Source organism: Triticum aestivum, chromosome 3B (assembly GCF_018294505.1).
Source record: "Triticum aestivum cultivar Chinese Spring chromosome 3B, IWGSC CS RefSeq v2.1, whole genome shotgun sequence".
Classification (NCBI taxonomy): domain Eukaryota; kingdom Viridiplantae; phylum Streptophyta; class Magnoliopsida; order Poales; family Poaceae; genus Triticum; species Triticum aestivum.
The window spans coordinates 108,841,927-108,868,704 of record NC_057801.1 but is presented as its reverse complement, the minus strand read 5'-3'; the positions used below and the strand labels follow the sequence as shown (position 1 = coordinate 108,868,704).

The following is a 26,778-nucleotide window of genomic DNA, read 5'->3' as shown; positions in this document are numbered from 1 at the left end:
CATGGGGGAGAGGAGGAGGCATGCCATAGATGTTCACCATTGATGACTACTCCATCTCACGTGATGATCGGACATGGGTTAGTTGATTTGGATCACGTATCACTTAGATGACTTGAGGGATGTCTACTTAAGTGGGAGTTCTTAAGTAATTTGATTAATTAAAATTAATTTATCATGAACTTACTCTTGATAGTTGATGACCCACAAGTATAGGGGGTCTATTGACAGAGTTCTTCAATCACTGCCACCAAGCTAATCTTCTAGATGATTGTGTCATTGACAGAGTTCTTCAATCACTGCCACCAAGCTACAAAGGCTTTGTGATGAACCACAATATGCAAGGGATGGAAAAGACTATTCCCGAGCTCTTCACGATGCTAAAGGCCGCGGAGGTATAAATCAAAAAGGAGCATCAAGTGTTGATGGTTAATAAGACCACTAGTTTCAAGAAGAAGGGCAAGGGTAAAAAGAAGGAGAACTTCAAGAAGAATGACAAGCAAGTTGTCACTCCCGGGAAGAAACAAAGTTGGACCCAAGCCTGAAACTGAGTGCTTCCACTGCAAAGGGACTGGTCACTGGAAGCGGAACTGCCCCAAGTATTTGGCGGATAAGAAGGATGGCAAAGTGATCAAAGGTATATTTGATATACATGTTATTAATGTGTACCTTACTAATTCTCGTAGTAGTGACTGGGTATTTGATACCGGTTCGGTTGCTCATATTTGTAACTCGAAGCAGGGACTACATATTAAACAAAGATTGGCTAAGGACAAGGTGACCAATGCGCGTCGGAAATGGTTCCAAGGTCGATGTGATCGTCGTCGGCACGCTACCTCTACATCTACCTTCAGGATTAGTTTTAGACCTGAATAATTGTTATTTGGTGCCAGCGTTAAGCATGAACATTATATCTGGATCTTGTTTAGTGCGAGACGGTTATTCATTTAAAATCGGAGAATAATGGTTGTTCTATTTATATGAGTAATATCTTTTATGGTCATGCACCCTTGAAGAGTGTTATATTTCTGTCGAATCTTGATCATGATGATATACATATTCATAATATTGATGCCAAAAGATGCAAAGTTTATAATGATAGTGCAACTTATTTGTGGCACTATCATTTGGGTCATATCGGCGTAAAGGGCATGAAGAAACTCCATAAAGATGGACTTTTGGATCATGTGATACTTGCGAACCGTGCCTTATGGGCAAGATGACTAAAACTCCGTTCTCCGAAACAATGGAACGAGCTAATGACTTACTGGAAATAATACATACCGATGTATGCGGTCCGATGAGTGTTGATGCTTGTGTCGGGTATCGTTATTTTCTAACCTTCATAGATGATTTAAGTAGATATGGGTATATTTACTTAATGAAACACAAGTCTGAAACATTTGAAAAGTTTAAAGAATTTTATAGTGAAGTGGAGAATCATTGTAACAAGAAAATAAAGTTTCTACGATCTGATCGTGGAGGAGAATATTTGAGTTACCAGTTAGGCCTTCATTTAAAACAATGTGGAATAGTTTCACAGCTCACGCCACCTGGAACACCACAGTGGAATGGTGTGTCCGAACATCGTAACCGCACTTTATTGGATATGGTGAGATCTATGATGTCTCTTACCAATTTACCACTATTGTTTTGGTGTTATGCATTAGAGATAGCTGCATTCACTTTAAACAGGCACCGTCAAAATCCATTGAGATGACACCGTATGAATTGTGGTTTGGCAGCAAACCTAAGATGTCGTTTCTTAAAGTTTGGGGATGCGATGCTTATGTCAAAAGGCTTCAACCTGATAAGCTCGAACCCAAACCGAAGAAGTGCGTCTTCATAGGATACCCTAAAGAAACAATTGGGTACACCTTCTACCACAAGTCTGAAGGCAAAATTTTGTTGCTAAGAATGGAACCTTTCTAGAGAAGGAGTTTCTCTCGAAAGAAGTGAGTGGGAGGAAAGTAGAACTTGATGAGGTAATTGTACCTGCTCTCAATTTGGAAAGTAGCTCATCCAAGAAATCTGTTCCCGTGATTCCTACGCCAACTGGAGAGGAAGCTAATGATAAAGATCATGAAACTACAGATCAAGTTGCTACAGAACCTCGTAGGTCAAACATAGCACGATCTGCACCAAAGTGGCACGGTAATCCTATTCTGGAGGTCATGTTACTTGACCATGATGAACCTACGGACTATGAAGAAGCTACGATGAGCCCAGATTCCGATAAATGGCTTGAGGCCATGAAATCTGAGATAGGATCCATGTATGAGAACAAAGTGTGGACTTTGGTGGATCTGCCCAATGATCGGCGACCCATAGAGAATAAATGGATATTCGAGAAGAAGACTAACGCTGAAGGTAATGTTACTATTTATAAAGCTCGACTTGTCGCAAAAGATTTTCGACAAGTTCAAGGAGCTGACTATGATGAGACTTTCTCACCCGTAGCGATGCTTAAGTCTGTCCGGATCATGTTATCAATTACCGCATTTTGTAATTATGAAATCTGGCAAATGGATGTCAAAATTGCATTGCTTAATGGGTTTCTTAAAGAAGAGTTATATATGATGCAACCAGAAGGTTTTGCGATCCGAAAGGTGCTAACAAAGTGTGCAAGCTCCAGCGATCCATTTATGGACTGGTGCAAGCATCTCGGAGTTGGAATATACGCTTTGATGAGGTGATCAAAGCATATGGTTTTATACAAACTATTAGAGAAGCCTGTATTTACAAGAAAGTGAGTGGGAGCTCTGTAGCATTTCTAATATTATATGTGGATGACATATTGTTGATTGGAAATAATGTAGAATTTCTAAATAGCATAAAAGGATACTTGAATAAGAGTTTTTTAATGAAAGACCTTGGCGAGGCTGCTTATATATTGGGCATCAAGATCTATAGAGATAGATCAAGACGCTTAATAGCACTTTCACAAAGCACATACCTTGATAAAGTTTTGAAGAAATTCAAAATGGATCAATCAAAGAAAGGGTTCTTGCCTGTTACAAGGTGTGAAGTTGAGTCAGACTCAATGCCCGACTAGTGTAGAAGATAGAGAGAAAATGAAAGTCATTCCCTATGCCTCAGCCATAGGTTCTATCATGTATTCTATGTTGTGTACCAGACCTGATGCGTGCCTTGCTATAAGTTTAGCTGGGAGGTAGCAAAGTAATCCAGGAGTGGATCACTGGACAGCGGTCAAGAACATCCTGAAGTACCTGAAAAGGACTAGGGATATGTTTCTCATTTATGGAGGTGACAAAGAGCTTGTCTTAAGTGGTTACGTTGATACTAGCTTTGACACTGATCCGGATGACTCTAAGTCGCAAACCAGATACATATTTTTATTGAATGGTGGAGTTGTCAGTTGGTGCAGTTCCAAGCAGAGCGTCGTGGCGGGATCTACATGTGAAGCAGAGTACATAGCTGCTTCGGAAGCACCAAATGAAGGAGTCTGGATGAAGGAGTTCATATCCAATCTAGGTGTAATACCTAGTGCATCGGGTCCAATGAATTTTTTTTGTGACAATACTGGACCAATTGCCTTGGCGAAGGAATCCAGATTTCACAAAAAGACCAAACACATCAAGACACGCTTCAACTCCATCCGAGATTTGGTCAAGGAGGGAGACATAGAGATTTGCAAAATACATACGGATATGAATGTTGCAGACCCGTTGACTAAGCCTCTTCCATGAGCAAAACATGATCAGCACCAAGATCCATGGGTGTTAGATTCATTACATGCAATCTAGATTATTGACTCTAGTGCAAGTGGGAGACTGAAGGAAATATGTCCTTGAGGCAATAATAAAGTTGTTATTTTATATTTCCTTATTCATAATAAATGTTTATTATTCATGCTAGAATTGTATTAACTGGAAACTTGATACATGTGTGAATACATAGACAAAACACCGTGTCCCTAGTATGCCTTTACTGGACTAGCTCATTGATCAAAGATGGTTAAGTTTCCTAGCCATGGACATGAGTTGTCATTTGATAAACGGGATCACATCATTAGTGGAATGATGTGATGGACAAGACCCATCTGTTAGCTTAGCATAATGATCGTTCAGTTTTATTATGACTGCTTTCTTCATGTCAAATATATATTCCTCCGACTATGAGATTATGCAACTCCCAAACACCGGAGGAATACCTTGTGTGCTATCAAACATCCCAACGTGACTGGGTGATTATAAAGATGCTCTACAGGTATCTCCGAAGGTGTTTGTTGGGTTGGCATAGATCGAGATTAGGATTTGTCACTCTAAGTATCAGAGAGGTATCTCTGGGCCCTCTCGGTAATGCACATCATATGAAGACTTGCAAGCAATGTGACTAATGAGTTAGTTACGTGATCATGCACTACGGAACGAGTAAAGAGACTTGCGGGTAACGAGATTGAACTAGGTATGAAGATACCAATGACCAAATCTCGGGCAAGTAACATACCGATGACAAAGGGAATAACGTATGTTGACATTGCGGTTCGACTGATAAAGATCTTCATAGAATATGTGGGAGCCAATATGAGCATCCAGGTTCCGCTATTGGTTATTGACCGGAGAGGTGTCTCGGTCATGTCTACATAGTTCTCGAACCCGTAGGGTCCGTACGCTTAACGTTCGATGACGATATGTATTATATGAGTTATATGTTTTGGTGACCGAAGGTTGTTAGGAGTCCCGGATTATAACACGGACATGAAGATGAGTCTCGAAATGGTCGAGAGGTAAAGATTGATATATTGGAAGGTTATATTCGGACACCGGAATGGTTCCGGAGTGTTTCGGGTATTTTTCACAGTATCGATGGGGTTACCGGAACCCCTCGGGGGAAGTAATGGGCCTCATGGGCCATAGGGGAGAAGAAGAGGCAGGCCACAGGAGGTTCCCCCTCCCACGGGAGTCCAAATTGGACTAGGGGAAGGGAGCGCGGCCCCCCTTTCCTTCTCCCTCTCTCTCTCCCTTCCCCCTTTTCCCCCTCGGCAAAGGAAGGGGGGTCCGAATTGGACTGGGAGTCCTAGTAGGACTCCCCCCTTGGGAGAGCGCTCTGGCCGGCCCTCTCCCCTCTCCCTACTTTACAAACGGGGGCGGCGGGGGGGGGGGGCACCTGTAGGCACACCAATTGTCTTAGCCATTTGCGGTGCCCCCCTCCACCGTTTACTCCTGCGATCATATTGTCGTAGTGCTTAGGCGAAGCCCTGTGTGGATCACATCACCATCACCGTCACCATGCCATCGTGGTGATGCAACTCATCTACTCCTTCGTACCTCTAATGGATCAAGAGTTCGAGGGACGTATCGAGCTAAACGTGTGCAGAACTCGGAGGTGTCGTACGTTCGGTACTTGTTAAGTTAACGCTTTCGCTTTCGGTCTACAAGGGTACGTGGACACACTCTCCCCCTCTCATTGCTATGCATCTCCTAGATAGATCTTGCGTGAGCGTAGGATTTTTTTTGAAATTGCATGCTATGTTTCCCAACATATAAGAGATTGAAGAAACTCAAATAACTTTCATGGATATAGATCTAACCATAAAATCAAAGTTCATAGGATCCCAACAAACACACCATAAAAAGAGTCACATCAAATAGTTCTTGAGGAGACCATATTATTGAGAATCAAGAGAGAGAGAGAGAGAGAGGAAGCCATCTAGCTACCGCCTACGGACTCGTAGGTCTATGATGAACTACTCACGCATCACCGGAGAGGCACCAATGAGTATGATGAACCCCTCTGTGATGTTGTCTAGATTAGATCTGGTGGTTCTGGAACTTGCGGCGGCTGGAATTGTTTTTTGTCGACTCCCCTAGGGTTTCTAGAATATTGGGGGTATTTATAGAGCGAAGAGGCGGTGCAGGAGGCCACCGAGGTGGGCACAACCCACCAAGGCGCGCCTGGGCCCCCAAGCGCGCCAGGTGGGTTGTGCCCCCCTCGGGTACTTCTTTGGCCCATGTTGTTCCTTTCGGTCGATAAAATTCTCCAAAAAGTTTCGATGCGTTTGGACTCCATTTGGTATTGATATTCTATGAAGTAAAAAACAAGCAAAAAATAACAACTGACACTGGGCACTATATCAATAGGTTAGTCCCAAAAAACGATATAAAGTTGCTACAAAATGATTGTAAAACATCCAAGAATGATAATATAACAACATGGAACAAGCAAAAATTATAGATACGTTGAAGACATATCACCTGCAGGCGAGCATTGTTGGAGTTGCTCTAGTGTAATTACAACCAGTAGAAAATATTGCAACAAGGTGTTATTTCATTGGCCGAAACAAACAATTCATATAAATGTTTCGAGGCAAATTTTTTCTCTCCTTAATCAGGGATTGCGATATGAAATAATATACTACACATTATATTCCTGTGAAAAAATATACAATGATTGATATGAATATATATAGTACCATAGTTTAAAGGTGTCTGCTACAAATTAGCCAGACAACTTTAGCCAAATCTTAGTTGTCTCGTCCAATCAGACGCTCCGCAACCATAGGATCAGGCATGTGATGTCTACTACACAACTTACTCTTGTAGACTCTGTGTTGGGCCTCCAACCACAGAGTTTTGTAGGACAATAGCAATTTTACCTCAAGTGGATGACCTAAAAATTATCAATTCATGGGAGGCGTAGGATAAAGATGGTCTCTCTCCAACAACCTTGCAATCGAATACAAGAAATCTCTTGTGTCCCCAACACACCCAATACAACGGTAAATTGTATAGGTACACTAGTTTGGCGAAGAGATGGTGATACAAGTGTAGTATCGATAGTAGATATAGGTTTTTGCAATCTGAAAATATAAAAGAATCAAAGTATCAAATGATAAAATGGAGCACAAACGGTATTGCAATGTTTAAAAACAAGGCCTAGGGTTCATACTTTCACTAGTGCAATCTCTCGACAATGCTAACATAATTGAATCATATAACAATCCCTCAACGTGCGATAAGAGTCACTCCAAAGTTTTTATCTAGCAGAAAACATAAAACGAAATTGTTTGTAGAGTACGGAATCACCTCAAAGTTATCCTTTCCGATCAATCTATTGAGCTATTCCTATAAGTTTCACAAACAACCCTAGAATTCATACTAAAATAACACCATATTATACACACCAACCAACTCTAATGTCACCTAGATACTACAATGTTACCAAGTATCTGTGAGTTGATTATTCCATATGCATGAAGAAATTTCAGATTCATAATATTCAATCCAACACAAATAATTTCAAAGAGTGCCCCCAAGGTTTCTGCCAGAGAGAGTAGGACGAAAACATGCATCAACCCCTATGCATAGATTACCACAATGTCACCTCGGGAATCCGCGAGTTGAGTGCCAAAACTTACATCAAGTGAATCAATATAATACCCCATTGCCACCACAGGTATTCATATGCAAGACATACAACAAGTGTTCTCAAATTCAACAAGTATTCAATCCGATAATAGTGAAACCTCAAAGGTAAAAACTCAATTCATCACAACAAGGTAGAGAGAGAGAAACACCATACGATCCAACTATATTAACAAAGCTTGCGGTACATCAAGATCGTGCCAAATCAAGAATATGTGTGTGAGAGAGAGAAAGAGAGAGAGAGATCAAACACATAGCTACTGGTACACACCCTCAGCCCCGAGGGTGAACTACTCCCTCCTCGTCATGGAGACCGCCGGGATGATGAAGATGGCCTCTCGTGATGATTTCCCCTTCAGCAGGGTGCCGGAACAGGGCCTCGATTGAGTTTTCATGGATACAAAGGCTTGCGGCGGCAGAACTTCTCATGTAGGGTTCTTTCTGGGGGTTTGGGTATTTATACGATTTTTTGGCGTCGCTCTCATGTCAAGTGGGCCCATGAGGGAGCGACAAGCCTGCTCCACGCGCCCTGGGGGGAGGGCGCGCCCCCAGGCTTGTCGCTTCCTCGTGAAGCTTCTGGTCCTTCCTCGAAGCTTCGGGACTCTCTTTTGGTCAAAAAAATCATCGTAAATTTTTAGCCTATTCCGAGAACTTCTATTTCTATACAAAAAACGACATGACGGTGTTCTGCTGAAAACAACATTAGTCCAGGTTAGTTACATTGAAATCATACAAAAACCATATAAAATTATTGTAAACATGTCATGAATACTTCATAAATTATAGATACGTTGGAGGCGTATCACCATGGCAGCACCACGCAACAGCTCAATGGCAGCACCGACAACACCAAGCGACGCTCAATTACAGCGTAGATGGCTCTTCATTGCAACCCTGACGAAGCTTCAACGACCCTCGCGACGCTCCATTGCAACTCTGGCGGCGCTTCATTTCAACTATGATGAAGCTTCAACGACCCCGCGTCGCTTCATCGCCATTCCGGTGCCCCCTGCGATGCTTCATCACAACGCCGGCGAGCCCCCATCTGCAGCACCCGCCACTCACTTGAAGCACAGACAGAGCGCCGACGACCTCCTTTGTTGCGACAACGCCTCTATGACCTATTGCAGATCGCCAGGATGCAACTCTTCCCTCCCTACAACAACCTCGACTGCCATGACGGGGTGGTTTGCAACATCATCGGCCGCTGCTGCCCGTCGTCCAGCCTGCAGCACAACACCGTCGCGCGTGAGTTGTTTGATGTCGCGCATCTCCTCTCCCCGCCTCCCGATTGCAACATGTGTGGCGAGCGGTGCCACCTTGCATCATCGCCGATGGCTACAACACTGGTGGCTTGCTGCAACGCAGCCCCCGCAGGACCGCGCATCACCGCCCACACCATGAGCATTGTCGCCCCTTTGCAGCAGCGACTTCATCGTCACTCGCCGTCAAACGATAGCCTTCGCAGCGCAATGGTGCCCCCTTCATAACAGGAGTAGCTCCACCGACCGGGATGGGAGAGGTCAGGGACAACAGGGAGGCGCTGGGGGGAGAAGAGCGCTAGGTTGCAGAAGGGAATAGGGAGAGAGGGGATCAGGAATGCCGAGAGGATGAGGACAACCCGGTCTTGTAAGAAGATAAGGTTTGCAGGACGGGCGACGTGTCAACCCCTCAAGGCGGTTTGCAGAAATGAGAAATCATCCGTTTAAATTAAAACATTTTTTTGCTAGTTTAAAACATGATGCCAAGGAGTGACCCAGAGAAAAAAACAGTAGTTTGTTTTCGTTTAATCAAAGCTGCCCTCCGGTGACGTCAAAAAAAAAAAAAGCTGCCCTCCGGGAAAATCCCTCGAATCGGATCTCGGCGGAAAAAAGAAAATCCCCCAAATCCAACCCCACGGTTTCCTCTCCGCCGTCGCGTACCTTTCGTCTTCCGTCCACCTACCAATCCGGGCTCAAGAGCTGCCGCCGTGCCCTACCTCTCCTCCGCGGCGCCCCCACCCCCTCCCTCACGCGCGTCGCCGCCGTCGCCGTTCACTGTTCATCCTCGGCGCATCCATGCTGTCTCAGCCCCGTCGTCAATTTTGGCCATTGGCCTCCGAGGTATGAGCTAACCCCACTGACCTCCACTAATTTCGGCACACCATCTAGATCCGCCCCTGGGAGGGGTTACTAGACCCGTATAATTATACTGCTATTGGGCACACGCTGCAATTTTTGATTGGTAGAGGATTCGATTGAGACTTCGGGTCATATGATATCTCGAATTTTATCAAACATGATGTGATGATTCATTCGTTTCCCGCTCAAATTTGTTTCTCGTACTGATGGTTAAAATGTTTCCTTATTGCAGGTGCGTCAGCCCTAGGAGGGGAGAAAATTTCAGAAGCCAAGAAAGGTCTCACGAGCAGAGTAGGGGAGGACTTTGTTAGTGGACTCAGAGCATTGCACGTGCTTGTAGATGGAGAGGATAACCACCAACCCGTTCTATACCTCTGGAATCCCAGTAACTGTGCCATCACCTCTGCCTTCAGCCACCATGGATGAAAGCTTTCCGAGGCTTCCAGATGCGCAGAATGTTTTGCTGGAGAGGGAACTGAGAAGAACCCCTCTCCCGCCTCATCAAAGTACTGTTGCTCCTATTTGCGGGCAGTTTCACCCCAGTACTGGATCTGTCGGGCCTTTGCGTTCGCCCCCGGCTGTAAGGTTCTCTTCAGTTCTGAACCCTGAGCAATACAGCGGTGCCAATCCTTACATTTCTCAGACGCCAAGCACTGGAAGTTCTTCTGCGATGATTTATGGATCACACCATGAAGGCTTTGAACCTACTTTTAATGATTTTCCAAGAGATGTTGGACCAACGTGGTGCCCTGATCCAGTTGAGAGCATGCTTGGATTCTCCGATGATGTCCCTGTTGGAAACAATTTGGCTGGCATCAGTCCTATTGCAGCTACAGATGAGCTTGCTAAGCAGACTGAATGGTGGACGGATTTCATGAATGACGACTGGAAGGACATTGCTGACAACGCAGGTGCGGCTAAAACTCAACCACAGGTATGCTGACTGATTCTGCTATTTTGGTGGGTTGACTTGAGATGTGCATCTGCTCTTCTTTAACGAATGAACTATGCAAGTATGCAACAAACATTAAAATCAATAAGAGCCAAGCTCGAATAAAGCTTGAGATTAGTTTAGAGCATGCTAGTTTTGTGAACTGAACTGAAGAATAAACATGGACACGTTCGCGCCTTGATTAGGCTTGGTTTCTGTCGTGGCATTCTTTGAAATGATAATATACATTTCAAATGTATACAAGTCAAAACTGGTTAAGCCCAGTGTGATCCCAAATTTTGTTTCAGGTTGAAACTAGGCATAGGCTTAGCGCAGTGTACACACAGCCAGATTTCAGCTGAGCTTGAATTCAAGCTTATCTTTGGCTGGGTTTTATCTTTTCTTGGTATCCCTAACTGCAGCATTCGGTATAGCTTAGCAAATTTCTTTAGTGTTACTCTTCTAGATATTGTAAACATGATACTAAGTGTTGACACATGCTTTCGCACAGGCTGGACCGCCTGTGCAATCATCGATTTCAGTTCACCAATCAGCCAGTCAGCAAGCTGGTACAACTTCAGTTCACCAACCAGCCCTCCAGCAAATAGTTACAACTCAATCTATAGAATCATCTGTAGTTGCTGCACCCTCACCCTCTGCCAGCTCCAACACCTCCAAGACACGCATGAGGTGGACTCCTGAACTTCATGAGCGTTTTGTGGACGCTGTCAATCTGCTTGGTGGCAGTGAAAGTATGTATTGTTTGAAGAGATTTTTTTCTCCATTCATCGAACAGATGAGTTTTGACATTTATTTGATTTATTTGATATTATTGCAGAAGCTACTCCAAAGGGGGTGCTAAAGCTAATGAAGGCAGATAATTTGACCATTTATCATGTAAAAAGTCATCTTCAGGTCTGTTGGTTGGCTGCTATTGCTGGGTATAATTGAGACAAGCCAGAATTGCTGATTTGATTTGACTTAAACTTTTTTTTTTGCAGAAGTACAGAACTGCCCGATATAGACCAGAATTATCTGAAGGTATGCCTTTTTCCATTTTCAATATGCTATATTTTCTGTATATTTCCTGCAGCGGTCTCTTCAAATACTCTATCATGTTCATCAATTTGAGATTTTCAGGTACATCAGAAAGGTTGGAAGCCTCAAAAGAGGAGTTGCCATCTATAGACCTTAAAGGGTAAGTTTGCAATCTATGTGAAATTCAATTAACCTATGTTGATGATACTGATGTCACGTACGACAAGAAAACTGAATGGTTTTCTGTGTTTTCTTTTACTCCCTCGAATCCAAATTAATTGGCGCTGCTATAGTACAACTTTGGGAGTACAGAAATTTCTGTACTGGAAACCGTATCCCATCATAATGTCAGCAAAACTGACCCAGTGATTCAGGATAATGAAAAAGGTGTTGCTTGCAATAAAAATGAGCAAACAGTTTGCAGTAACATAGACGTCATTTGGTTGAGCAGTACTACTGGTACTCCGGTTAGGCCATCACTATCAATCACAAGTTTACAACACTATACTCCGTGCTGAAATCGATTCATCAATATTCATGCTCTCATATTACTTCTTGGATGATTGTGTTCTATATGTGGTTTCATCCTGTGACATGTATTTGGCCTTTAAACTTCATCTTCCAATTTCTAGCCTTTTTAATTGTATACCTTCTTGCTGAATTTTTACTGTAAATATGGAACGGCTTACTGTTTTCGCCAAGCTGATTGGTATCTTTCCACAAATTATTTAGCTGTTCCTACTGGATTTTGAGCATTAGTTCATGTATCCCTGCAGGAATTTTGATCTGACTGAAGCATTACGTCTCCAGTTAGAACTTCAAAAGCGGCTCCATGAACAGCTTGAGGTATGTACCAAATAGTTCTATCATGATTTAGGTATCTTCTGCTGAGGGTGAGTTTAAAATCTCATTGCTTATGGGTTTCTGGGACTTTGATATTTGACATGCTTGCAGTTAGTTCCACTTTGGAATAAGATAAGCAAGCAACAATATAGTACCACCCTCTGTCCGAATTACCTGTCTTCATCTTTGTGGGCATGGAAGTGGGAATGAGTTAATGTCTTTAGCTTTTGACATGGCCTTATTAATTGTATAATCAACTCTTTAACATGCCTTTTTTGAACGAAAGTCAACACATCTAATAAGTAGTAGTGGCATTAGTTAAAAAGGTTCTCACGGAAAAAAACTTTCTGTAATGGGATCTGTTGGTATAACTTGGAGTGGTAGTAACACAAGTTATTCTAGTTACCCATCATTATGTTTTACTCTGCAAATTGATATTTTCTAAATTCAGAAATTTTCAATTTGAGATTTTTATTTGCTAGGATTAACTGTGAAGTACTCTCATGCTAGGCTGTTTCAGATCTAATTTTGTTGATGATAAGGAGAGTAATGCCATCGTTCAAAAAAAGATAATAACCAGATTATGTAAAGTAATCAAATAGACTAAAAAAACTTAACAGATTCGTTGGACTACATATATGACTATATGTACTAACATATTGTAACGGCAACAGAAATAATGTCTGGTTTTATTAGAAGTAGATAATTTCCTTTTTTGGGCGAAAGTATGGTAAATATTTTACCAAGTTAATTCATTGGGTGATGAAGCTTTGGAGTTTGGGCATACTCGTATCTTGCCATTGGATGGGGCCAGCAAAAATTGGAATCGAGTCCGACACAATAAGAGATCGTAAGTGGCTCTCCCTTCAGCCCAGTCTCTCTGCTTGGAGTCATGCACACCTATCCAGCCCTTCGATCAACTGCATTGTCAACACCAACAGTTCAACACCTCCGTCAGCTTGTACCGGTGTGGCCAACATTGGAGTAGTTCGCTGCCTGTGCTTGCAGCTTACTCCAGAATTTGCGGTACTGTGATATCCCCCTCCTGCCTCCTGTGGCTGCCATGGACATCTGCACCAATCTGAAATAAATAGCCTCCAGATCCTCTTGGTGAGAGTTGTTGTCACCTCCGTGCTCCATCTCCATCTTACCGATGCTACCACTTTAAGGCACACTGCTGTCACCGCTGGCAAATCAAGCGATGGTTGTGGCGAATCGGGTGGCTTTGGCATCTGAGGAGACGAGGATTTGTAAGAAGAGATGTAAGGACGGGACAGAACAGTGGTGAGTCACGTGAGGGATTTCCCTACTTTTTGTGTTGGTTTGGGTCCTACAAAGAGGTGGTGCATAGTGAGAGGTCAAACACGACTACATGAGATGCCATTAAGCATGAAGTAGCTAAATTGACACTCCCCGTCTTTGTTACTGGACAAACTATGAAAACTTTTGTGTTTGCTGTCACTATCTCGAATTCTCGATCACATTATGCCTCAGCAGCTAGGCGGAATAAAGGGCTGTTTGACTAGCGGAAAATATGTCATAGAGGCTTAGAGCTGCTTACCCAAGTGACTTTGTTTAATTCATTCACGTCAGCAAGAATGGTTAATGCCTTAATGTGCCGGCTACTTTAAATCAGATTTCTCCATTGGTAGTTTCATACATGTTTTGCTATGCCTATTTCATACTGTACATGTTTTGCTATGTCACGGATTTCCATCTTTTCTAAATATTCTTAGGGGTCTCTTGGTTTCGAATATTATCAGTGAGCTTCCAGTGTCATCGAATTTTGTTCTACACCCTTTTGGTAAACATTGCTACAAACGTTAGCTGTGTAGGTAGTCTCTTCATCTAGGCACTTGGATAGCTTCCTACGGAACGCAGGGCACTAGAATGTGCAAAGCCTTAGATAGGTCAGTTTAGTACATGTACACATTTTAATAGAAACAACAAAGTGCTGAGCTTAATTCTTGTTCCCAATTCTTTTAGAACCCAAATCGTAAGTTTCATCAGTGTCTAGGATGTGGTAGTATTTGGATCACGAGAAGAAAGTCAGGCCAGCACTGAAGTGAATTTTGCCACTCATGTTGTTTACAGCATGTTGTTTTTGTTTGTGTGCACGGATGGTACAAGGTATTGCTTTTTTTTTTTGAACTTCTCTGCTTTGATTGTGCCTAGTTCTCTGAGATTCTGACCAGAGTAGTATTGAGCTGTAAACATGATTTTGTTCTCCCGTGGGAACACTTTCTGGAAATCCCTCTGGGAACTGGAATTTGCAAAACCAACCAGATTTCTATTAAATCATTAGTTATTCATAGAAAGTTAAATACTTTTTACATGCATAATTAAAATTAGAGTTAATGTTTTGGGTTGGTATAAAGTATAAACTGCCGACAACCGCTTCTGGGTTGAATTTAAGCCATTTAACAGCGCACCAGTTCGCTGGGAATCATCAGGCAGTAACATGGGAATACCTTTTGTAACTTTGACCTTACTTTGGTTCCATATCCTTGGCTGCACCGCAGGTACAAAGAAGTCTGCAGCTGAGAATCGAGGAGCAAGGGAAGTGCCTTCAGATTATGATCGAGCAGCAATGCAATCCTGCTGCAGACAAGGCGCTGGATGCGTCAACCTCGGTAGAAGGATCAAAGTTATCTTGTGACCCCCCAGAATCTTCTACCGGAAAGGATGTTCCAAGCAGCAGTCAAAATGGAACAACCGAGCAAGCAGGTATTAGACATGGACAGAAGTCTTTTGTATGTTTGCTATACCAATCTTAATTATGACAAGTTCTTGTAGATTATTGATTTTCAACTTTCTGTTTCGGAATCAGGTGACAAGGAATGAAGATCTAACCATGCTCGCCTGAAGATGTGAACCCCACTAGCCATGAATTTGACATCAATTTGACTGGTTGCTGCCAAACTATAGAATCAAGCCGGTCTTTTATCTTTCTGGGAGAAAGGGGTGAGCATTTCTATGAACTAGGTTTAGTTGTACAGTACCCACAGTCACAGAAGCGATGATTCCGTGCCATGTGGATGATCTAGGTTTCCAGAAGGCAGCGCAAGCAAATTCACACTGATGTACTGTTTTGAGGGGGTTTGACTTCTTGCTTTCGCTGTTGTTAGGGATGCAAAATAGCATCTTAGGCATTTGATTATGCACTAATCCCAGTATTTGTTATATTCTCTGCCACCTCTTGTGTTTGGAGCATGTTTTATGGTACCAAACACGGCCAGGATGTATTTACATTCATTTCTTACTTTCAGCTAAAAGTGTCCGCAAGGGAGCAAATCCTGTAAGCCCTGTGGCTTCGTATTTAAGTGACTGCGTGAAGAAAGCAGTGTTGGATTTTGAATGGTCCCTGGTTACCTGTGTTGAAATCCATCCTAAGAGTAGCTCTGGCAGCAGTTAGCACTGATAGTTTGCCGTTGCAAAATTTTGATTTTTGGATCAAACCATTTTTCGTTCTTATGCAAACAAAGGGTGATCTTTTTTCCTTCAAAAGATAAAAGAAGTTGCTCCTTGGGTCATTGTTATGCTGTACCTCTAAAGAGGAAGAACTGTGTATTCTCCTTCAAAATATTCAGAAAAGAACTGTAACAAATAAGGTAATCAAGAATATTTCAAAAATCCAATAAAAAATTTGAATGCATGTTATTTTTAGGATTCCAAGGTTCTAAAGTGTCATCTTTCTATACTTTCCAAAATCTAATAAATCAATGGAATCCCATATGAGACACGTTTGGTTACCTGCATTAGGTTGGGCTAGGCCCGCGTGGGCAGAATTTGGCCCTTTTGGTTGCTTGGGTCGCGCAATTCGTGGCTTGCACTCGAGCCACGTGTGGAGAGCGCGTGCACGCCTGGGAAAGCGCGGGAGACGACGCGACGGCTCATAACTCCCCACGCCCCCTCCCATCACCTCCCTCGCTAGTTCACACCCACTTACTCTCTCTCACCTCATCACCCGTTTGGTTTCTCCGATGGCCATGCCGCCATCTTGCCACGCCCCACCCACTCCGGTCATCGCCGGCAGCAATCCCATCCAAGAGAGGTGGATGGCCGGCCTCCCTGTAGCCAGAGTAGATCTGGCGGCGGCACTGCGAGCTCCCTCCCCTTTCTGCATCATGCCGTCGCTCCGGGCCAATGTAGCGTCGGCGTCGGTCGCTTCGGCTCCGCCACCGGAGCCGGTGGTCCGCTCTGTCGGCTCAAACCTAGCGGGGATCCAATACTCGTCGGCGCAGTCCTTTGTAGGCCCCTCTTATGGGGGTATTTTTTTATCCCCATAAGAGGGGGTTTCTCCTCTGCGTCTAGTGCAAGGGAAGCGAAGCTCCAGGACACCGGCGTCATCTTCAAGCCGGCGCAGGACGAGATGCACGGCCACGACCCTCGGAATGGCCGGGTCCTCTTCATCGGCGGCGGCATCACCCCTCTTCCCGCCGGGTTTTTCACCACGGCCGGCATACGCTACACCGGCAACCCCCACTGTAAGCTCTCAAATCTCCCTCTGCTTCGTACTTAGGGTTCTTAAGGTAGTTCTAAGTGTGTTAATTTAGATTGTGGCCCGTACATTTGACCTGATTCGATCTGATTTGACTGGATTCGACCGGATTCGATCAGAATCCACTGTTTTGGGGATGAACCAGAGTGCATGCGTACTTTGTTCATCCCACATGGCTAGATTGTTCATAATGCAGTGTTAGTTTGCATCGTTTTAGTGCCACATTGTTATTTTGTACTGCCAAATTGTTAGTTTGTAGTGGCGCATTGTTACTTTGCACTGCCACCTTGTTAGTTCTTAGTGTTGTTACTAGTATATATGCTACTGTTCTTCTTCTTCTTGTTAGTTCTTAGTGCTCCTCTTGCTCTTGTTGCTAGGGTGCATGAGTGCATGTGGCATGCAAGTAGGACATACCTGAAATACTGTTCAAGATATCTTCCGATAGTCCAAAAAATTGGCCGACTAATCGCTTATCCAAGTCTGACCGATAAGATAAATCTGCCGATAAATCAACCGAAATGGCGATAAATCGGCTGATATGCCGATAAAATGGCTGATTTACCCTTTATCATGGGTCGACCAACAAGTTCCCGATAAGCGATATCCCCAACATTGCCTGAATGCAAAAAATAGTAGGTGCAAGTAGGACATGTGAGTGGTGGCTTCATCCGATGAGTGTTAGCACTGATAACTATAAGCACTGATCATGCGTTAGTAGTGATCATTGTAAGTTGTGTTCTGTGAGCATAAATGATGTCCTACTTGTTAGCTTTGATCATGTGTCATATGTTGCTAACTGATGTCCATCTTGCTGACAAGATAATCACTGGCGGAGCTACATGTGTTCATGGAGGGGCCATGGCCCCCCAACCTGAATAAAATGTCTGAAGGAATTCTTTTTGGAAGTGCTTAATTAGAAAAAGTATAGTTTTTGCCCCCCTCAAGATTTTTCTATTTGCCTTTCACCCCTCCAACATTTCTTCTCTAGCTCCGCCACTGAAGATAATGAAGACGAAGTGGGACAGAGCCGGTGGTGGTGCGCAGGTCGTCGTCGGTGTAGAGGGGACGGAGGACCTCATCCCCACCAACTGGTGGCTGAAGAGGGTGGTGCTCCTTGGCAGGGTGGACTACATGAGGATGCTGTTGGGCGCTGGCAGGAGGCCGAGGACCGGCCACGAGGAGGGTGCACGGGAACCTATCAGGTTCTACGTGCAGATCAGTGACCAGGAGGATATTGCCATGCTGATCATCCCGCATAAATTCAGACTGGTGATGAAGCAATGGCTGGTCAGTGGCCCTCCTCGCGTCGTCAGCCTCTCCACCAACAAGTGGTGCGAGTTTGGGGTCTAGGTGCAGATGTTCAAGGGGCACATGGTGCTGGGGCACAGCTTGTCGTCTTCAAGCTCTCCGCCTTGGAGCTGAAGATGCAGATCTTCAACGCCAACAGCTCCAACATCTGCACTGTCCGATGCTTGAAGCACATCTGCGTCGGCGACATCACTCAGGCCCTCTAGTTCGTTTGTCAAGTCTGATCTCTCATGCTATATAGTTTGTTTCTCACTGAAGTAGTGTAGGTTTGAATTGAAGCCCGATCGTCTCTTTTGCTGTGAGCTTGTGTATATATTGGCCGGGGAGCAGCACCCTGGGGTCTAGCAGGGGCATGGGATGCCCCGTTGTTTTAAAACGTATGCCTAGTAGTACTTACTGCATGTTCTTGGTTTGTTCTTGTTGCGTTCTTGCTTAGTTGTTGCTGCTGATGATCAGTGTGTGTTGTGTGTTGACAACTGGGTGGTAAGTCCATCATATTTGAAAGGGGTGAGCAGATCAAGAACTTACACACAACCAATCAGCTGTGCTCACAAACATAGGCAATCAAACAACATGACCCAGCCGGGCCTTGATGCAATGCAGGCCCAATCAACATGCAGATGTTGGTTTTTTGCATGCATATGCTCAGCTAGGCCCAACTGGGACAAGTATGCAAAGTGACAAAAAACGGTGCAAGTAACCAAACGCGTCCATGATGCCCCGCAGCCCGAAAGTCACCAATAGTAACTACTCACATTTTCTTTCCTTTGGAAAGGGAGGGCATACAATTTAAGACAACTTTTTATTGTAAGATGTTTTTAGAGTTGACTCTGCTAGGCATGAAAAGTTGCAAGTGCTCGGCTTTGTGCATTGTACCAGCACTGCTCCACTGCTTAGCATAGTTGTGTTTAACCAAGCGGCAAGTACCAAAGGAGAGAGCACTGCTAGTGCTACATGCCTTGGCCTTGGTAAGTTGGATTTCGGTGCAGGCAGCAATGCTTCAGACCATCAGTGTTGTTGTGGCCCAACCGGCCGGTTGTGGCCTTGCAGACTTGTGGTTGATGATGAGTTAATAGGAGGAGCCTTTGGCCTGGAGCTCCCTACAGTGGACTCATTGGATGCCCCTCCCGGTGTGTTTACTGCGTCTGCCACCCATCCTGACGGCCACAGGAAAGACTGCTGCCAATGCCAATGCCATCTTCAAACGGAAACAAATTTGAAAAACTTACCCACACACCAAAGGTGCAGCTCTGTAGATCGTGCTTTACGTTACGTTCTCTACGGTTCACCGAGACAGAAGAAGATGCACCAGCCGGATAAAGTTCTTACATGTCAACGAGTACAGGAAAAGATGATCTTGGCGGCGAGTTCTCTCTGCAGTTTCATGGTCCAAGGGTTACCAACTTTTACCACTGCACGAGTACTCGTACATTTCGTAAGATTGGTGTTGACTACACGTATGTCATCTTGCTGATCTAACTATACTTACCATTGCTCAGCAAAAACTTTTGCCTCCGTGCTGCGATCCAGGCGGCATGTCTCAAGTCTGAACCAGCGGATGCGCTCATTGATTGACTGAACCTGAACGGGACGCCAAGAACGTGGCTGGTCCTGAAACCCGCGTCGTCGTCATCGAGCACAATCAATTCAATGCACTTTCAGTGTGCCCTAGTGGGGGGATCCAGCCAGTACCACCACTCCGGAAGTAAATTTTCCTGTCCGCCCGGATCCAGTCAGCATGACTGTGGCAACAGCCAATAGGCAAGTTCAGGCAGGGCCAGCGTGGAAGCAGTGCCAAAAGGGCCACCACTTTGCACTTCTAAGTACTCCAGCATTTCAAAAACTTTGCTGCTATTAGCAAAGTGACATGATGCATAGCGTGCTGCTACCACTGAGCATTTCTTTTCTCTCTCTCTGACAATGAGCTGTTCTTCTGTCTTCCTTCTTTCAGTGCTGGTAAACAAAAACAAAAAATATTGTTTGGAGCTGCTTAAATTACATTGCATCATTTTTGGGTGTATGATTACTTGATTAGATTTTTCTTTTGAGGGAAACTTGATTAGGTTAATGAAGAGCTACTAATACTAGCATGCGATGCATAGATCACTAGGGCCTTTGTTTTCTGGGCCAACAATGTTCTTTGACCTACATTATGTAGTACTGATGTTGTCTGTCCTCCAGGACAGCAATCTTCTTCGTCCGAGGAGGTCAAACAAGGTTAACCGTGTCAGTTTACGGAATCTATCCCGTGAGCATTTAAGGCCCGGCAACTAACTGGTTTAGTAGCAGTTAAAAATGTCATCTACAGGGCATCAAACATCTCTCAAACCATGATAGGTGCATGCTTGCCACGGTCTGCTGCAGTGGTGTTCTTGGTCTTGGTGATTTCTGAAGACATAATTTTCTACTTTGCCATGCTTGCCATGAGCTGTTCAAGCAGGGCCATACTTTTCTATGGGCCAACAGGAATAATCTAGGTCAGTGTTCTTGGTCTTGGCGATTGCCATCTTCTGTTGAAACGACATTTGATCATTGTTTAAGCATGTTGGGAAACTGGATTTTGTATGTTGCCATGCTTACCATGAGCCATTCAAGTAGCACTAGGACCCTATGTTTTTGTGAGGGCACAAACATGTCACAGTACATTAATTTAAACCCTGATTTGCCTACTTATTCACTAATGTTTTCTTGTCAGTAACCCAAAGTATCAGAGCTTAACTGGTCTATCTAGGGTCTAAAAGCCCTAAACTTGTACTGAGATATTTCAGCATGAAGCACCGACTTGAGCTTGTTTGAGGTGACACTATAGCAAAATCAACAACGAGAAGCCAAGAACACTGGTAACTTTTTTCACAGGCTGAAAGGACAAAACCCACACAATTCTTTTCTCAGTCGAAGAACTACTATGTTTACAAAGAAAACCGCCAATGACAATGAGGACTGCCCTGAGATGGGGCAACCGATGGGACAACAAGATGTTGAACATGAGACACCAGCAACACACACTCAAGAATGCAGCACCAAGACACTGAAAACACCCTAGAGAGAGCTAGAAAATTGGCTCTTCATCTCTTCACGGAGTTCCATGAACACCGCGCTTTTACGCCTTGGCGGCCTTCAACTCGGCGCCCGGGGCTTTCCTATCATCCAACTGCTTCGACGCCGTCGTTCTCTGCGCGCCGCAGGGCTTTCGCTTCGCCTTGATGGACTCCGTCAAGCTCATGTAGTTCGGCCTTGACCTGACGCTGCTGCCATTGGTCTTCTCTGGTGTGAGCAAGGTGGAGAACGACAATGGTGTTGATGCAAAGCATGACGACGATGAGGCCGAGCTCTCATCGTTGTGCAGCTCGGTGCTCAGGGACGAGATCGACTGAGCTTTGAAACGCTGAGGGTGCGTCGCGCCTGGCGGTTTCGCGCTGATCCTCTTGCTCACGTTGTTCTTCCTCACCTTGACTGAATTCGGTTCGGAGAAGTCCCCTAGGACACCGAAGGCGTCCTCGCAGTTCTTGGACGGCACCAGGTCCGGCGAGCTGGCGTTGGTCTGGTTGTGCTCCTCCATCAGCCGGTTCTCCCAGGGCCTCGCCGCCATCCACCTCTCCAGCCAGCTCCAGCTGCCGTTGTTCTTGTCGCAGTGCTGGTGCTTGAGCAGGAGGCCGGACTGGTTGGATCGGCCATTGCTGCCCTTCTGTAGCTGCAGAAGAGAAACAATGTTAGCTCATTCAGATGAGTAGTAGTGTTCTACTAGAATCCTGCAGATAATTGATTCATACGTTGCATTTCGCTACGCCGTGATACACGTAGGCGATGGCCCGCTCGCGCTTGATTGCTCCTTCCTGCCGTTTCTGCAGCTTCACTCTCACTGCCTCTAGAGTTCCCTGGCTGTCACACCATCCTTCCTGAAAGTTCAGAATTTGTCCAGACAAGACAGTCAAACACTCGAATCAGCAAAGATGACTGAAGATCCTACATGTGTTTGCTCAATGTGAAGGAAATCAAGGAATCGATCCGACTGGACAATGTTTGACTCATGGAGGAGGACAGGCAAGGCAGGTAACCTCGGCTTCCCGGAGGATGTCGAGCTTGGTGCGGCGAGCCTGGATGAGCTTCTGCACGGCCTGGCCCTCGGTGGACATGCGCACGCGGCGCGCCCGGATGCGCGCCTGCACGCGGACCAGCGCCTGCATGCACCGGAGCGTCACCGCCGCCTGCTTCCGCACCTGCCGGCCGCGCACGATGGCCTGCAGCCGCACCAGCCCCTTGAGCGCCCGCAGCGCCCGCCGCGCCTGCAAAAACACAAACACGTACAGAGCGTTCAGTCCACCGTGCAAATGCAGTCCGAGAAGAGACCATCGATGAGGCGTGAAGAGTAGTACCAGGAAGCCACGGAAGGCCGTCTGGATGCGGATGGCGGCCCATTCTTGCCGGACGGCCATGAAGTCCTTGGCCGGCGCGCGGGCGACGGTGGCGAGGGCGGCGGTGAACATGTCGGCGGCCGCGGCGGCCAGCGAGGAGGCGTCGTCGGAGGCCTCCGACGCCGCGGACCGCTGGCTGCCGCCTCTGGAGCCGCGCCACAGGGAGCCGTGGTCGCCGGAGGAGCTCCTCCACAGCTTCCACTTCCGGCCCTTGCCTCCCCCTCCCAGGACAGACGGATCTTGCAGCTTGTTCTGTTGGAGAAGCGAAGCAGAGAAAATCAGGGGATGCCGGCCATGATGATTACCGCAAGAGATTTGAAGCTCGATATGAAAAACACTCGGGTAAACAAATGCAGCGAGAAACTTTGAAGTTGAGATTAACCACCCAGGATATTAAAAAGAAGCCTATTTTGAGCCAATCATAACCCTACTGGGGCAGTGCCACTAGTACTTGTGAAGCAGCAAGAAAGTACAATCAAGTCAAGGGGATAAAAAGCACTGTTGTTGTTTGCATCTTGAGGGAATGAAAGAGACATTGCGTGGTCATTAGAGGGGAATTTTCAGCGGTGGATTTTTGCCGGTATGGGTAATCATCTCTCTTTCTGCTGCTTCTTCTATTTCGGGGAAAACATGACCTCAAGAAACTCTAGATGAATCTAAACCAAAAGAAATCAACTGTGAAATAGAATGTTTTTGCACATCTAATCAAGAATGTCCGACAAGAATCGATGGAGAGAGCAAGAAGAGCAGCGGCCATGCTGGGAGCTGCGGCTCGCCTCACCTTGCAATCCTCCCGGTCGGGCTTCTTGAGCCCTATGAGCGACTTGACCCACTTCCCGGACCCTCCCATCTCCCCTCCTCTCGCCAAGAACAGCACTACAACAGCAGCCGCCGGAGAGGAGGAAGGAGACTCAAGAAAAGAAACGCCGGAGAGCGAAGCAGGCCGAGGGAAGGGAGGCAGGTGTGTGCGACTGCGTGCGCGTGCGAGAGAGCCCGGGGCGGGGGGCTTTGCAGTGGCAGAGAGTGGAGGAGAGCGTCGGCCTTGGGGGAAACGGCCGGCTGGGATTTGAAATTCGAAATGGAGGGAACTGGTACTGCCCAAAGCACACGCACGCATGCATCGCATTGCATGCAACAAAAAGCCAGGGAGAGCTCAGAGCATGCTTGGATACGTTTTAGTCCCATGACTAAAAGTAGTGGGACTAAAACTTGCTAGTCTCACCCATGCTTGGATCCAAATACTAAAGAGACTAAAATCTAGTTATTGAGCATTTATTATTCTCCAAACCCTCCAATCCAGAACTAAGGAGAGGAATTAAATGAGGAGAGAGAGAGCTAATACATATTTTAGTAGGTTTTCCATGACTAAAAGATTTTAGCCTCAAGACTAGTCCTAGCCTCTCTTTAGTCAGGGGTGCTTGGAACTTTAGCCTCTAAAAGAGACTATTTTTAGTCAAACTAAAAATAGTCCCTTGTATCCTAGCACCCTCTCAGTGGGCAGCTCGTCGCCGCGACCACGACCGCCACTTTGTTTAATCACCCATCACTAATCATCCAAGAAGTAAATACCAGTACCACTGCTACTGGACAAAAAGGAGAAGCAAAGAAGAATGCAAAAATAGCAATGTGGTTGGCAAGCACGAGAAGGATCCTATGTGAATTTTGGACGGTAAAAGATTTTCTCCCCCTCCCGTCCGTCCATCCATCAGTCGCTTCGTTTCACGTCGGCGCATTGGATTCTCGCCTCGCTTCGCTGCGGGCCGTTTTTTAACCCGTTGCTGTTGTTGGGCGTGGCGACATCTGTGGCGCGGCCATAGGAGCGCGCTCTGGTTTCGTTCGGTCCGAAAAATGTCTCCTCGCGTTTCGTCGCGTCGGGAACAGCGCGGGCGGGGAGAGGAGAGCGGGGCACGCAACTTTGCCCGTCTTTTTTTTGGGTCCTTGCGAAAGCCGAGCCTGCTGTGCTGTGCTGTGTGCGCGCGTGAGGAGGGAGGGTCGGGGAGTGAGTGCAAGAAAGAAAAGCTGGCGCTGGCACTGGCACCGGCGGTTTGCGGTCAGTGGTGGACTGCCCGACTGGACCACTTGGCTGGCTGCCGCGGGCTTGTACGGAATTTTTGTCGAAAAGGACCACCTACGCGAATGAATTGACAAAAACGACCACCTGCTGATAAATTTGACAAAAAGGATCCCCTCGACTGTGGCGGCAGGTGCGGCAGGCGACACGTGGCACCTGCCGCCACGCAGCGAGGCGGCAGCACTGTACCGCCTGCCAAAACGGGAATCGGCGCTGGCGACGGAACAGCTGCGGCGTGTGGGGCCCGGCCGCCAAGGGGCGTGGCGGCAGTACTGTAGCGCCTGGGCCCGGCCGCCTCGCGGGCTGGCGGCAGCCCTGTTCATCGCCCTGCTGCTACTGCGCGCTACGGAGCCGGCCACCGCTGATGATTGCTAGTACTGCTGCTGCATGGCAAAGCGCATGGCGCTGCTGTTGAATGCACAAGTCCAGCAAAGCACAAAGTGCATGCGGCCACAAGTTTTCAGGCACTGATTCCCAGCGCGAGTTTCGTCTGCTTTGAGGCACTGGTTCCCAACGTTTCGTATTTTTCGGCACTGATTGCAGACGACCACGATGCACTGCGCATCATTTGTGATAGCCGGCTCCATAGCGATGAACAGGGCTGCCGCCAGCTCGTGAGGCGGCAGGGCCCAGGCGGTACAGTACTGCCGCCACGCCCCTTGACGGCCGGGCCCCACACGCTGCTGCCATTCCGTCGCTAGCGCCGATTCCCGTTATGCCAGGAGGTACAATGCTGCCGCCTCGCTGCGTGGCGGCAGGTGCCACGTGTCGCCTGCCGCACCTGCCGCCACAGTCGAGGGGGTCCTTTTTGTCAAATTTATCAGCAGGTGGTCTTTTTTGTCGATTCATTCGCGTAGGTGGTCCTTTTCGACAAAAATTCTGCGTTTCGTTGCACAAATGCGCGATGCGGGGTGGATAGAGTGGTCTTGTGCAGAGGGGTCACGCTTTGGCGCTTGCGCCTCCGTCCTGGGTTTGTAGGGCTGGGCTTTGGATGGAACGGGTCAATCGGTTCCCGTTGGTTTGGTCTTGCGTATCTTGTGATCCTGTGGTCCTTTCTTCACCTTTGTGCATGGATTTGGTACTTTGGGGGTGTTTGGGATTTACGTGCCGGAGCTGGACTCGAAGCAGGAGGTGAAGGAGGAGCGCACGGAGGAGCGCACATGGGTGTCGTGGTCACCACCAACACCGTCGCCGCGGCCTGCACATCACTCGCCCAACCCATTCAGGAGGCCGCCGCCCCACCTCTCGACGCCCCCACCCTACGTCGACCTGACCAACATCAACGAGGATGGTGGCGCCTAATGATGGAGACGGCATCTGCGGCGCGCGGGGCGGCCGAATTGTCTTTTTTTTTATGTTTTTTTAGTTTCATCTTAAGGCCAACTCCACCGCGCGACCCCATCTTGTCCGGGTGCGTCCGTTTGGGGTAAAACGGACGAATAGCGCAGTCCAACGCGCGGCCTCAAACGAACAAATGTTCGGAATCCGTCCGTTTTCGACCCATCCCCGGCCCAAAGTTGCGCTCGGTTTGGGGTGAAACGGACGCGCGCGGATGGCCGCGACGCACGCCCTTGTCTCCCTCGTGGCCCACCTGTCGGGGACACTAGCAGTCCCTTCCTCCCAATGCTTCAACCATCCCTCTCCCGCCCCGCCCCGCCGCCGGCGACGCCGCTATTCTCCGGCCGCCTCTGCACCGCGCAGCCCCCGGCCGTCCATACCAAACCACGTGTAGACATGACCGCCACCACGCCCGCGCTTTCGCCGTAGTTTTGGCCGTCGATTGAAGGAGGTTTGGCCGTCGCCGTCCTTGCCGGTGGCAGAGGAGACACGACCACCGGCGACATACCATGACAGCTTCCGATGGCTCCAGAGCGGCCAGTAGCCGACCGGCAACCACCCCTGCTGCGTCGAGGTGATCATCGCGGCCTCTTCGCCACCACGACCGCAAGGTGTTCAACATTTTGCCCACAAAGGTATGGACAATGGAGACGAGTTCTTCTTCCACCACTTCCTTTGTTCATCGGACGATTCGTCGTCGGATGATGAAGATCTTGTGGTGGCTGCACTGGTCGTTCACGACCACATTCAACGGCAGCTTCCTCGGTACAGGGGGTCAGTCCCTGGCCGTGCTCCCAACCTGAACTGCAACAGGGAGAGAGGCCATGCCCT

General features: G+C 46.8%; 2 protein-coding genes across 2 annotated transcripts; one reads left to right on the top strand and one right to left on the bottom strand.

Moving 5' to 3' along the window:
- Positions 1-9,251: 9,251 nt before the first annotated feature.
- LOC123068891 (protein PHOSPHATE STARVATION RESPONSE 2) lies at positions 9,252-15,657 on the top strand. Its single transcript, XM_044491572.1, has 9 exons — positions 9,252-9,487; positions 9,738-10,439; positions 10,948-11,188; positions 11,275-11,351; positions 11,438-11,477; positions 11,577-11,634; positions 12,251-12,320; positions 14,840-15,044; positions 15,148-15,657. Exons 2-9 carry the CDS (start codon positions 9,846-9,848, stop codon positions 15,159-15,161), a joined length of 1,299 nt encoding a protein of 432 aa, XP_044347507.1. The 5' UTR covers positions 9,252-9,487; positions 9,738-9,845; the 3' UTR covers positions 15,162-15,657.
- A 5,292-nt stretch (positions 15,658-20,949) lies between these two features.
- LOC123068890 (protein IQ-DOMAIN 6) lies at positions 20,950-23,625 on the bottom strand. Its single transcript, XM_044491571.1, has 5 exons — positions 23,320-23,625; positions 22,500-22,790; positions 22,182-22,409; positions 21,897-22,022; positions 20,950-21,817 (listed from the first exon to the last, which is right to left on the bottom strand). Exons 1-5 carry the CDS (start codon positions 23,386-23,388, stop codon positions 21,227-21,229), a joined length of 1,305 nt encoding a protein of 434 aa, XP_044347506.1. The 5' UTR covers positions 23,389-23,625; the 3' UTR covers positions 20,950-21,226.
- Positions 23,626-26,778: the final 3,153 nt, after the last annotated feature.